This window comes from Grus americana, chromosome 1 (genome assembly GCF_028858705.1).
Source record: "Grus americana isolate bGruAme1 chromosome 1, bGruAme1.mat, whole genome shotgun sequence".
NCBI lineage: Eukaryota > Metazoa > Chordata > Aves > Gruiformes > Gruidae > Grus > Grus americana.
Window position 1 is genome coordinate 23,651,582 of NC_072852.1, and position 14,445 is coordinate 23,666,026.

At 37.5% G+C, this 14,445-nt stretch overlaps 1 protein-coding gene across 3 annotated transcripts in view; it reads left to right on the forward strand.

Moving 5' to 3' along the window:
• The window catches only part of GRM8 (glutamate metabotropic receptor 8), a 360,424-nt gene extending 346,050 nt beyond the window's left edge, over window positions 1–14,374 (forward strand). For 2 of the 3 annotated variants that reach the window (XM_054826915.1, XM_054826898.1), the window contains exons 10-11: window positions 8,004–8,250; window positions 13,461–14,374. In XM_054826915.1, coding sequence (XP_054682890.1) covers window positions 8,004–8,250; window positions 13,461–13,510 — 297 coding nt within the window. In that variant the 3' untranslated portion in view covers window positions 13,511–14,374. Of the gene's footprint in view, window positions 1–8,003; window positions 8,306–13,460 lie in introns of all 3 variants that reach the window. The other variant, XM_054826905.1, reaches the window with a different exon arrangement.
• The last annotated feature ends 71 nt before the right edge of the window (window positions 14,375–14,445 follow it).

Consider the following 14,445-nt stretch of genomic DNA (forward strand, 5'->3'; position numbering starts at 1 on the left):
CCATTACTCGTTGTCCCGTTACTGCAGGCCTTAGTAAAAAGTCTCTTTCTGTCTCTCTTATAAGCCCCCTTTATATATTGAAAGGCCACAATAAGGTCTCCCCAGAGCCTTCTCTTCTCCAGGCTGAACGATCCCAACTCTCTCAGCTTCTTTCCATAGGAGAGGTGTTCCAGTCCTCTGATCATCTTTCTGGCCCTCCTCTGGACTCACTCCAACAGGTCCATGTTCTTATGCTAGGGATCCCAGAGCTGGATGCAGTACTCCAGGTGGGGTCTCACAAGAGCCGAGTAGAGGGGCAGGATCACCTCTCTTCACCTGCTGGACACGCCTCTTTTGATGCAGCCCAGGACATGGTTGGCTTTCTGGGCTGCAAGCACACATTGCTGGCTCATAACTAATTTTTTATCCACTGGTATCCCCAAGTCCTTCTCTGCAGAGCTTCTCTCAATCAGTTCATCCCCTGGTCTGCATGGATGTCTCCAGTGTTGTCTTCTTAGGCTCTGTCTAAAATAGTAACTATATTTTGTCAAGAGTATTGACAGGCCATGAAGCCGGTTTTCACAGTATAGCTAGATTTGTAATATTAAAATCTCTTAATCTCTTAGAAAGAACAGTGTGGCTGTATCAACATCACATAGTGGGAATCATCCCAAACTGTGAGCAAGCTCCTGGGAAGGGTTTGGGAGAGTGTGAGTTGGTCCAGGCCCAGGCCTACTCATGCCGGGAGTACTCTTAACAGTTTAACAGCACAGGCAGTAAAGTCCTAGTGCTCAGGCCTAAACCATAGCGTTGTTTCATTGTCTACTATACAGACATAGTGGTAGAGTATTAGATTTATATTAGTTGTCCCCCAGCCCTAGAGATCAACTAGTCCTCTTTTAATTTGATATATTACAGTGGTATCCTGATACACTCTGTGTGACAAAGGAATAATTTCTTGTTAGGAAATGAGATGAAGAAATACACAGAGTTGGACAACTATTACTAGTCCAAGAGGAAGTTGTTCCCAAATGACAGGACAGATTAGCAAAGCTTGGTGAAGTGAATGTCTTCAAATTCCCATTATCTGGGTTTCAGGAGTTGTCTTTATTTGGGAGACAGCTGTCCTACTCTACCTCTGTGGTAAAATCAAGTATTGAGAAGTCACTGGAAAATGTTTGGATGAACTAAGGTTAATTTTAGACATATGGTGAAAAAATGCTTTGGAGGGAAAACTGCAATGCAAACTTTGCAACGTGTAGTTGTGGAACCTATTGTTTCCAATGGGCAGTTGACAACTCTGAGTTCTCTGTATCTACTTACCTCAAAATAATAAATACAATGCTAAAAAAAGACCTAGTAAAGCCATTCCTTTCTTTACATAAAATAATTTACAAGTAGAAAGGGATTACTGATAAATATTGCAGGAAAGGTCAAAATTAGACTTACGTGGAAAATCCAAACAGTGAAATCATTACCATAATTCAGTTTCTCAAATGCGGGTATATACATGTTCTGCTGAGGCTACAAGCTTTATTAGCTCTTTCACATCCAAGCTTTAATGAAAGTTCATACTTTTTAAAGCTAGCACACATTTAATTTGAAATCAGTTATGAGATCTTTTCTTTCTCTTAAAGTTTCTGAAAGCAACTGGAATGTACAGATAAAGAGGATTTGTTTTCCTGGTTTTCTCTGCAATCTACAGAATTACAGCCTACGTTTACTGCTTGAGATAATAACCTAATGAATTTTGTACTTTCATGTTTGACTTTTTCTCTCACAGCTTCATTTTAATTGGTAGTTAGGTAAGGAATTTTTTTAAGAGGTTAAAATATATATATACGTTAAGTAGTTTCCCATGTTTTCTAACTGAACAAATGATTGAAGAAGAGTTATTCCATGGAGTTTATCTTATACTTGACAAATAATCTTGTTATATGAGCAAAACAACGATTGACTTGCACCTGTAATGTTTTTCTTCAAGAAAAGATGAATTTTCTTCCCACAGATCCAGACAGAAAAGTATGTTGTGCATTGAAAGCAATAAAATCTGTATGTGTAAGCTTATGGGGATGGAGGTTCTGCAGAGAAGCATGAATCCTTTTGTTAGCTATTGGCACCTTGCCAGCATTGTTACCTCCCTGTTTATACTCTCCTGGTTTCAAATATATTTGTCTGCAGCCAGCCTTTTCCATGTTGATTTTTGACGTGGAATCCATTGCATGGTGTTTCTTTCTGATTTGTGAACACAACTGTGAAACTGTAAGTGTTGTCATCCAGTCAACACTTTAGCAAGCAGCAACACGTGCAAAAACAATTGTAGTGTTATGGCATGTGAATGACTTTAAAAGAAAAAAGGGTCTGTCTTTTTCTAAGCCGTCTAGATTCTGCAGCAGAGGGAGGATGGCTATGAATGCTTTCAGTGTTTTACTGAGACTAAAAAGACTCGTGCTCCCTCCAACACAAATGGAGAGGGGCCGTTTTGCTCTTTTTCCCAATCTGCGGGATGCATGTGGATAGATGGCATGTATCTTTATTTTATGATGTATCATTTTTCTTCTGGCTATAAGTGATCTGGTAAAGGCTTTCAACAGCTGGGAGTGAAGGCAAGAGTGGCAGGAGGGAATGAGAGAAAAAAATCCTTGTGGGAAATGAAGCTTGCTGCAGTTCTGGCCTTAAAAACTGAAACTGGCTGAAGAAGCTGAGAAGATTCACATAAGAGGCATAAAGTATTTGGTAACAAGGATAAGGGGAAAACTGAGTCATTCAATCTTCTGCTCTGTTACTGGCAGTGTGGGGGACATTCATGAGTGCCTATCTGGGTAGATCTGTCTCGGCACGATGGTTCAGATTCCAGTGTTTGGTGTTGAGGCTGTTTCTTTAGCCTGTGGAGAAAGGCACTTCTAAAGGACAAATCTTATAGAATTAGCCAATAAGAGACGGTAGACCAGCTGTGTCTTTTAAACATCTACTTCTCTTGGGAGTGCAAGTAGGTGAGCTGGACCTCCACTAGGCATCCCAATAGCCTGGGATGTACCAAGCCTTCCCTCCGTGGTTTAGCACTTCCCTAACTGCTGTACTTGTTCGTCTTCTGTTTTACAACTACCAGCAGTTAGAGAACTTGCACCAAAGTGGAAAATTTATATTCAATTCACTCAAGAAATCACATTAGCCATATCTTCTACCTTGCTAGGGTGTATTATTAAAACCAGATTAGAGAACAGGCTGGGTGGGAGGTACCCTCTATTTGACCTATTAAAACTGAACAGAAATGAAAAATAGCATGAGAAAAACAACAGTTCTGGAGGGAGCCTGAATATAATCTTATGCGTGAAATTAGGGGAGGACTTAAACCAAAGAAGCAATCTGGACATAAGTTGTGATACTAACACTTTTTTTTTTTTTCCTCTGATGAAAGTGATTGTTTTGTGTTGAACTCAAGGCATGCTGTGTGCATGACATTGCCTCTGCAAGCACCAAACTGATGGGACACTAGTGGGGACTTGGGGGATATTTCAATTCTAAGCAGTGAAGCCTAGCTAAGAGGTAGTCATTCAGCTACCTGTACTGGGACAATTTGGTGCACACACTTGCTTTGATGCGTAGAAATTTTTTAGGTTACCAAGGAGGCAATTCAGTTTGAAGTATTTCCAAATTGAAGAAGCCATCAGAGTATCTGTATTTTTCTAAAATATCCTTTTTCAGTGCCCCAATATGTCACATTTTAAGTTTCAGAGTAGAAAGGAGATACATAATCCTAGAATCAATGGTAGAAGATAGAAAATCCCTAAATATCCATTTATTCCATTTATCCAAACAGCCATTATCTATTTTAGCTGCTGAGGCAGTCAGAGGCTATATCCCCAAGCTTGCAGGATCCTTTTGATGAGGAAAGAGTTTAGGTCATTTGTGAGATAGACAGATCATGTGTCAGAGTGGGGGGTCTAGATCATTTACATGAGACACAGTATGTTGTGAGGGGTCCTTTGTCAATTGTGGAGGTGGAAAACAGTATGTAAGAAGTCCTGTATCAGTTCTGGTGTGGGGTTGAGGTAGGGGATGGAGACAGGAAGGTATTTAGGCCTCAAGTTTTTTTCCCATAGCATAAAGATTTTTTTTTTCCTCATGCTACTATGATTTTAGTTTTCTGTCTTATATCTTCTGACTGTCAAGAAGAAGAAGACTAGATATAGCACTCTTTGTTACATCTGTGAAAGGCTTTATTGGACAAAAAGTTTGTAGTTCAGAAGGGATTTTAGTGTGAGGCGTGCTGAAATTCATCTCTGTGTAACCATGAATCGTTGTGAGAAAGGGACCTTTATACTCCCGTAACTTAGAGTGAGCTACCACTGAGACACATGAAAAATTATTCAGACCTCATATCTTATTAAACTGAACTACTTTTGTTGCTCCTTGATTTTTAGAGCAGCTAATTCTGTAAAAGTTACAGGTAGTTATGTTCCCAGAATAATAAAAGTACCCAGAATGCACAGCCATAAAACATCTTTGTCCTCTTGTCAAGGATAAAACAAGGTAAGAGTCAGACAAGTCAAACCAAGTGTGTGGCATTCTGTTTGCTAGACTTATGCTTCATCCAGCTGCAAGAAGGGAGATTCAAAGACGGGAAGGGTTAGATGCAGGGGATATTCCTGTCCTATAAATAGACTCTTAGCCTGCAGATGAACATTTAAAAAGAAGTAGGCCCTGTTGTGATAGGACAAGGGGTCATGGTTTTAAACTAAAAGAGGGTAGATTCAGACTAGATATAAGGAAGAAATTTTTTGCAATGAGGGTGGTAAAACACTGGAACAGGTTGCCCAGCGAGGTGGTAGATGCCCCATCCCTGGAAACATTCAAGGTCAGGTTGGATGGGGCTTTGGGCAACCTGATGTAGTTGAAGATTTCCCTGCTCATTGCAGGGGAGTTGGACTAGAGGACCTTTAAAGGTCCCTTCCAACCCAAAGTATTCTATGATTCTAATAGGAAGCGGAATCAGACCCAGACTGGCATTGACAACTAGTCTCTAGCTGAGTATGCAACTGCACTAGCATATGGAGTCAGACTGGTGTATACACCACACACAATGTGTACGTGTAAGTATATGTTCAAAGCCTTCCTCTCAAGGTCTAGCAAGTTTCTTGAAGCCCTTCTTTCTCATTAGCTTCATTAAAGAGTGAGTAGTAAGGGTGATCCATGCAAAACAGAATCTCTGAGGCCAAAGCTCTTCTGTCAGAAAATTCCCAACTCACTCTAGGTTTAATGTTTCAATAATTATAGTGGCTGGTTAAGAAACACAGCAATCATTAGAAATAGATCCCACTGCATATGAATGGTAATCTGCAACATGAAGCTGTCTGTGATTTGGATTTTTTAAAAATAGACTGTTGTGTTGGTCATTGCAATTAAGTCCACAGAAAACACATTAGATGTAACAATATAGCTCATGCAAAATACCTGCACTAAGTGTATTTAAATCCATGAGCTCTTACTATTTCAGTGAATACATGATCAGATATAGAGTTGATTCACTTATGAGCCTTACTTGAACGTAAACCTTCAGACAGACATTGTTTCTCTTCAGTATTTGCAAGAGCTTGGCACTGTGGGACTTTTTATCACAAAAATGGTAATTGACACCTACCATAATGCACGTATTTGTTGCTAATATGATTAGTACCATTACATGAATGTATGTATTTGACACTATAACATCCAGAGGTTCCTTATCCCTTTTTTCACGTCTAACTCTTGTACTGAACCATGAGAGAAATATGAGCCTTACAGCTTGGGTACTTGATAAGGACTTAAAAATATATGTTTAAATGCCAGGCATTGTTACAGATTCCATGGGTGAGGCTCAGCTAGCCACTTAACTGCCATGAGTTGGATTTTAAAAAATGGTAATGCTTCAGAAAAGGATTTTTTATGTTTAAAGGAATTTTCATATGCACTACAGTTTGTTAAAGGTATTACTTGCATTGATTTCAGTTTTGCAAATCCCATTAGGAAATATATACCTCTTTAGGAACCAAAAAACTTTTGCTTTTGGACACGACTTAATGTAACATTTAACTCTAAAAGCCACTGTCAATTTAATTTGAGATCAACTAATTTGGTTCAGAGAGAAATGGATATGTCATTGGTGCTGTTTGCACGTGAACATGCATCTGCATAGAGGTCCTTCCACAGAGGTCTGAAAATAACTGCTTATTAACCTAACTGTGTGAGGTTTTCACTAGAAGTGCTCATGCAAAATGTAGGTCAAGCTCTGCTTTCAGGCATACCACCACCATTTTGGAGCTTGAAAGGAATGGAATTATTTCAGTGGTGTGAGAAAAGACTGTATTGTGTATATTTCCTAATGTATTGTCTTGGTGTATTATGGAAATGAAGGAAGGTGTTGCTCCTATAACTTTCCTCAGCACAATAGGAAGACAATTCTGATCGTCTGATTTTCAGTCTGGTGCTGTCCCTGAAAGCAGGTTCAGTTTTTTAACAAATTTTGAAGCATTGTCAGTCTTTTCTTAAAAGAGTAGGTTGGACTGTCCCTCATTTTATGGTAATATTTGGCAGTTTTCTGTACAATTATACAGATACTTTGCAAGGTGATTCAGAGCGACAGTCCATGCTTCCAAAATACATTTGTCACATTTCTTACCTAATATTGCTTGAAATGAGAACACAGTTTATTTGTGATCTCTAAGGAGAAAGTATCTAATGGAAAAACTTTGTAAGCTGAAAGACATTAAAAAATGTTCAACTATAATAGTGACTGCACACCAGTTTATTATATCTCTACTTTTCTGCCAAGGCCCAAGTTACCCAAGGGCGCTTAATAAAAACAGATGATCTGAAGCTGACATTGCAGACAGACTTACTACCTTATCTCCAGGTTAATGTGATAGTATTGGCTAGCGCTTAAAATCGTGCCTGACAATGTCAGTGAATCCTCTGCCAAGGCAAGGAACAGGCTTTACTTCAGTATCTTTTTTGGTATAACAACATGATTACTGAGACATTTCCTACTCAGTTTAGCAAACCATACAGAATTGTAAAGTAAAATTGCTCTCTCATAAAATGTCACATAAAATATAATTTCCTAAGAAAAAATAAATGTTGAGTAGAACTACAATTAATATTTCTAATATACTGTCTGAATACTTCTCCAAATAGAAGCTTCTGTTTGCTGTTCTTATGGAGTGATCATCGTCATCTTCTTTCATGGGACTATGAAAGACCAGAGTTGCTTTCTTTTTGTAGGTGGTAACAAACAATAGACAGACTCACTCAGAAATGTCAGAATTTCCTTTGTTTCTGTAGGGGACTGAGGTCCTCTGTGATATGATTTCCTAGTTTCCTGATTTTCTGATTTCTTAGGACTGTGATGTATTAATGTATTTATTGTGTGCTAACAGAGCATTGTGACTAGAATCCAACAGTAAGGTTGAAATGTTAAAAGCAAACAAACAAAACCCCAACAAACTCAAGAATATTCAAGCTTCACTACAGAGAAACTATATTTTTTTTTTTTACAAGCTTGAAACTCAAAGACTATATTAAAGATTTCATTAGGTTCTGCGTTATGCCTGCTGCCGGTTGAACCATGCTGCACGTACTACTGAATCACCACATGGAATATTGTTGCAGAGACTTCTGTGTACTAAAGTAGATGATACAAGGCTAACCCTATTGTCACTCCTCTTTTCCTGTACCAACATATTTGTTTATTTTCTGAAAATGCATTGCTACAGCATCTTGATTACTTTTATGACAAAGAAGTTTAATAAATATTATGTTGTTTCTACCAGCTACTCTTAAGGTTAAAGAAACAACATGAAACAGACATACTTGACCATAATCAAAGGCAACCAAAGTCAAGGGTCCTTCTGATGTATGTACAGAAAAGGAAGAGTGTTATTGGTTCCCTTTCCACTTAGTATTTTTAAGTTAATTACTTTATTTTCCTTCTTATAATAAATCAATATAACAATGATTTTTACGTTGTTGTTTCTTTCCTTCCCCAGATGTACATCCAGACAACAACACTTACTGTCTCCATGAGTTTAAGTGCTTCTGTGTCTCTGGGCATGCTCTACATGCCCAAGGTTTATATTATCATTTTTCATCCAGAGCAGAATGTTCAAAAACGGAAGCGGAGCTTCAAGGCTGTAGTGACAGCTGCCACAATGCAAAGCAAACTGACCCAAAAAGGAAATGACAGACCAAATGGCGAGGTCAAAACTGAACTGTGTGAAAGTCTTGAAACCAACAGTAAGTCATCTGTAGACTTTCCCATGGTCAAGAGTGGCAGCACTTCCTAATAGATGTACGTTCACAAGAATGCACTTTCTTTTATTAATAAACTTTATTCTTTTTGTTGTTTGTTCTGCATGAATCCAGAGATGTGTCAGAATTCATGTACTGCTGAATGCAGGAATGCCTAGAGTTGTTTCAAACAAATTGTTTTTCACAGGAGGCTAGTAAAAAAGAAATAAAAAATAGCACAAGCAGATTTTGGAAAGCCACATCTTTTTAAAATGATCTGTTTTAGCTAGTGCTAATTTGATGTGTTGTGCATTGCTGTGCCAGTCGTGGTATGTCCTGACAGTTCATGAGATGTATTTATGGTCATCATTGTATATTCAAAACTCAAAGGCTGTTGAAAAAAATATAATGAAAACAGTTAACATTGTTTTTATTTTGCAGTTAGATATGGAAGTGAAAATATTGCTTTTTACCTTTTCACCTTAACTTAATATTTGTTGACTTGTTCATTTGTCACAACTCATGAGTACTAATGCTTCCCAGAATAACATTTCCCATCCAGGTTTTTGTTGTGGTCTTACTCATCTTGGTACAAAATCGTGATAATTCATATACAGCTTAATCATTATATGTTCTAATATGTCATGGGCTAGTAATGGGAAGAAGTTCTTTCCCATGTCAGAAAAGTTCTTGTATCTTGCCACATCTCTAAATTTCCCTGGTATAGAAGAGAACAGAGGTTATAGCTTACATTCCACCACATGACATACAGTCTTATAAACTGGACTTCACAATAATAATAATAATAATAATAATAAAATATGAGTAGAGCCAGTAACTTTACCCCCAGACCTTAGCAGTAAGTGAGAATCAGTTTTTGTTGCGAAGTTAGAGATCACATGGGATGGACAGCAGCTGTTACAGTTAAAGACAAATTTTTCAGTCATTTTACTGCAAATGAGATTTTTTTTTTTGAATTTTTATTACTTTTTGATGATGTTGACAGGAGATTGAATAGTACTATTTTGCTTGAGCACATTCAGACAAGTCAGTACCAAGTTTGCAGAAAAATATTGTACTTATTTCAGAAAAATGCAACCTCCCACTGAATTCAATCAGAGTCTGCCAGACTGAAGACGATATAAAAATAGTCCATGAGTTTACCATACTATAGTTGCTGATGCATGGAGGATACTGAGTGCAAAGCAATTCACTTGAAAAACTCATGACCCTTCAAAATCTGTAAATCTGCTAGACTGAGCTATGGGTTTATACAGTATCAGATTATGACATATAACTAAGGACAAAAGGAGAAAGGCAATGAAGTGCCTTGTACATCGAATAATAACATGGAAACATGAAGAACTCAATAATTTCTCAAATCTTCAGAAGTCACCAAAAGAAAATTCAGAATGGGAAAAAAAAAAGAAAGGTGTGGATTTTGCTGAGTTTGCAAAATTATAAACTTCTGAGGAAAGGTCAAAGAAAGGATTCCACAGTAGGGTGAAAAAGAGTATTAAAAGAAAGTCTTGGGTATCTGATGTTTATCTACAGTAACTAATTAAGAAATGCTGTGTCTGGTATTCCTTAAACTATGATTATGCATAATTCATTGGAACAGCTGCTATTGGAAGCAAGTCTGCTTCTCCAGTAGTATGATGTATGCAGGGTAATGCTTATTTACTGTGCTCGAAACATGATTCTATCAGTAGCACATCTATATAATTCTGAGCTTACTAGGAGTATACCCTTCTAGGCTTTGATCCAGGCATCATAGTGTTTCATAAGCAAAAATTCAGTCATTTGCACTCCAGAGAGTTGTCCCTATCTAATTGAGCTCTTGGCCTCAAGATGAGTTTCTCTGTTCCCCAAAATTGTTCTGTACCATTTGGATTTGATCAGCTTCCCTCTTTTCTGTCAAAATAGTGATTGTTAAAACTTTTGGAGGTTTCTGTGAATTATCAGTGCACAATGCCACACAATTCCTTTTCACTAGGTCAATAGTAACAACCTCTCAACATTACAAAATTTCTTCTTGCACTGACTCCATGTGAGGTAGATCTTTCTTTTCAATGATAGTATATGAAGGTGATCAGAAAAATCAGGCTATTCCTGGTATACCAGAAGTGGGTAGTAAATGTTTCCCACCATTTCCCAAGCAGAAATACTGGTAGTGATAACAATACTCATAACTAGGTAAGAAATAAGATGAGACGGTCAGGTAATTCCCTTTGCTTCCAATCCAGAGACAGCTCTACTCTGTCTGGTTGTTCCATGTAACAGACTTTGTTCCATGTTGTCCTCCACATGAATACAGTCATGTTTTTTTGTGGAAACACACTCATATTCAGTGGAAAACAAATTGTATCTGGGAAAACAGATGAAAAAAAATCCAGATGCAATTACAGGAGGCATAACAATGACAATTTAAGTGCATATAGGTCAGATCACAATAATAATTCTAAATTTCTTTAGATCCTCTTTAATTTTACTCTTTTTCTTTTTGTCTCATTCCAACAGCAATGTAGTAACTGGAGCTAGAAAAGAGCGTTAATTCCCTGAAATATTTTGAGCCAAGTCTGTTACTTTTTCTGGCTATCTATGCTTGCCAAATGTGGTTCATGTTATTACTATGAAATGCTAACAGTCTTAAAGAGCAGGACACCAGCTGCTGAAGCTTTCAGATCCCCCAACAGGAACTATAGGCTTATTACAGTGAACTAGAAAGACACCGGCAATATTTATCAAGTAAAACCCCGTTGTTTGGAGATGAGATTAGATTTAATACATTTTGAACTACTATCTACACTAGCTTCCTGTGCTATCATTTTTTTTAAAGTAACAACACTCAGAACTCAATAGGTGAATTTTTGTTTCTCGATCAGTCCTAGATTAATTCCGCCAAAACTATTTAAGTCTCAGATATACAACAAAGTTACAGCAAATTAACAAGTTACTCTAAATCAGCTGAGGGGTAGTAGCTACTTATTTTTGTATTTTAAGCTTCTTGCAGATGTCCTCACATAATTCAGCTTACTGAGTTGTGATAAATCCGATTATGTTATATTGCTGCGGGCTAAAAACGTACACATGAAAAGTTATCACAGAACTCAACTGATAGAGGGTAATGTGGTAAGCTAGCTTAACCTGATCATGTATTTGAGCCTATTTGCAGGGCGAGGGAAAAAAATAAGCTATGCTCCCTCTGTCCTTTTGTTCCCAAGTGTGCAGAGTTTGCAGATGTGCATTTATTTGTTATTTCTTAGCTGGGAACAAATTCCTTTTATGCTCTAAGGAACTTGGTGCCATTTCAGCAATCCTGCATTATTTTCAGAAGGAACTTAATGGGCCAAAGGAAAAATAGAATCCTCCTGGAAATCCAGCTGTGGGAGCATGGGAGAGTTCAGATGGGAGCAGTACATCCCATCTGAAAGATCTGAAAGATGTAAATGAGGCTATATTTGCTTCAAGTGTCCCAATACATGCAAATAAAGCTATTTCATGTTGGTGCTCGAATACCGTGGTCGATTACGTGGAAGACTTGCTTAATGTGCCAAAAGCAATCCTTTCATGAATTAGCTTTTGCAGACACTAAGTACTGGACCTACCTGTAAAAGTGGAAGTAAGAAATATTACGTTTTGCAGCTTCCTTTTGATTATTCATTCTTATATATGTGTTCTTAGGGAACAAAAATTATAGTGATATGTGAATTATAATCATACGTTTCTGTTGTGTCTTACAAAATGGCAAATGCAATATTAGAATCAAATTTCTCAAAAGCCCAAATAAAACATGAAGAAATAGCAAGCTGCAAACTTAGTTATTTATAGTACTTAGTGTTATTTTGCAGCAATTTTAGTGGTCTTTTATTTAGTTTAACCTTTGGTGCAGGAGAGAGAAACTGTCATTTCTTCGTTTCTGTATTCTGTTCTTCCCAAACTATAAGACTGTTGGGCTGGATTTGAGTTAGCATGAAGAATCCTTTTCCTACCTCTCTCAGCTGTTCCCACCAGATTCTATAGAGAAAAAAAGAAATAGAGGGAAGGAAGGAAGGAAGGAAGGAAGGAAGGAAGGGAGGGAGGTATGGGAACAGAATTGAGATCTTTGAATCTATAGACCAGACAACTGTTGTGCCATCAAGTTATTTTCATCCTGCCAGCTGCAGTCTTCACTATCATAAGCAGACCATGTCTGTAACAGATGGAATATAAAACATATTTGGGAAGCCAAATTCCTCTTTATGCAGTGTGACATAGACCTTATTATAGAGATAAAAAAGACTCAGTCCCTCAGCAGTCTGATTTGCCATGTACCCAACTGATTTAAAATTAAGGAGCTGCCTATGAGACCTGATGTCATCACTTCCCTCTTCCCACCACTACATTAGCACAACAGTGGACACTTGGCAAAGGGATGAGATATAAGGGGTAGAAGCTGACACAAACTTCCACATAACATCCACAGTTGTTCACTTTTACAATAGTAAAGGTGTTAACTTTCTCAGCATATTGCCTCCTTCTGAACAAGGGGTATCAGCTTTGCTCCAAGAAAGAAATGATCAGTTGACCATCAACATAAGGAGACCATAATAGCATGGAAGCTCTAAAATACAGCTTAGGCTCTCATAAGCATTTCTGCTGGCTCACTTATATGCAGATGCTTTGTGTCTGAAGGTTCTCCAGAGAATTTGTGCTGTAGGCACCAGCTACTCAGTTTCGCTAACTTGGAGAGACGTTTCACATGTTAGGCTTTGCTCCTTTCAAGGACGATAAACCTCCTTCTAGATGGACAACCCACCACTAGCTGAAAAGTTGTTTGCAACCAGTAGAAGAGAGAGAAAAATACAAGCTCTAAATTAAAAAAAATCTATACAGAAATCAGCCAAAATAATATCAGAAAAATGGTATGTTGAAATTCTGTTATGGATATGCTAAAACCACTCAGGATTGTTCCTCTCTATTCACCTCTGCTTCTCTAAGTCATAAACAAAATAAGTTATCATCAAGAACACGGAATTTGAGATCCAACTTGCCGCTTATATACATGTTTAAATTTTCTTACTTTATTCCATGAACATGGGCCATGCTATTTGGAAATATAGTTGGACACCATCTGAGTTCAAATGCTAAATAAGCTTTTTTTCCTCTTCTCTTGATTCTAAAAATCCTGAACTTTGTTTTTTGTTGTTGTTTGTTTTTGGTTTTTTGATTTACAGCCTCCTCTACCAAGACAACTTATGTCAGTTACAGCAATCAGGCAAACTGAGCAGGGATGAAATTCACTGGAAGACCTGCAGGATGGCATCTTGCAAACAAAGACTTTACCACCACCAGAATTCAGTCTTGGAAATATCAGTAGACTACATTCAAATCAATAGTCAGTCTCCTAACCGACAAGGATTAAACGAGAGGCAAAAGGCAAAAAGAGACAGGGGAAGGAAAAATCCGGTTTTATAACATAGAGACAGAGTGTCAATCTTCTGAACTGTTCACTCACAAAAGGAAGCAAATCACAAAAGGAAAACAAATGTTAGCTTGTGAAAAAAAAAATGCTGTTGAAATAAATCATGTCTGATGTTATATTTGTAAGTACTTTTTTGTGATTGTGACAATTTCCTTTCCTGTCCTACATTGTTCAACTCGTAAAAGAAGATGAGTTTGTTTCTTGTGACGGCTGACTGAATTAAGTCCTGGGTTATGCTAAAATAAATGCAATGGTCAACGCATGCTAATTTTTATACAAAATAATTTATTTCTAATAATAAAGGAATGTTTTGCAAATGTTGAGACTTGTTTTGTTGCAGTTTTAAGGAAAAGAAGTCCTTACGCTGTTGTCTATTGTTTGTTTAGAATGTGCAGTAAAGGTGGGTGTACAAATAAAATAATAATAATGGCATCAGAAGAATGCAGTGTAAACTCTAAGCATGTGTGTGTGTGTGTATGTGTGGATGTGTGGATGCATGCGTGTATGTATGTGCATGCCTGCATGCATGTGTGTGTGTGTGTGTACTCTGCAGTGTGTGAATTTATTTGTTCAAAGCTTTGTGACTATATTTTCTAATGGAAGGATTTTTTCCCCCTTCTCACCCTCAAAGTAAGTGCATTTTATATGTTTGTAAAGTGAAGGAGTCCTGATGGTAATTATTTTGTATGATTGTATTATATTTTTGAACCTCCACTGATAATTCTGATCCTTTTCAT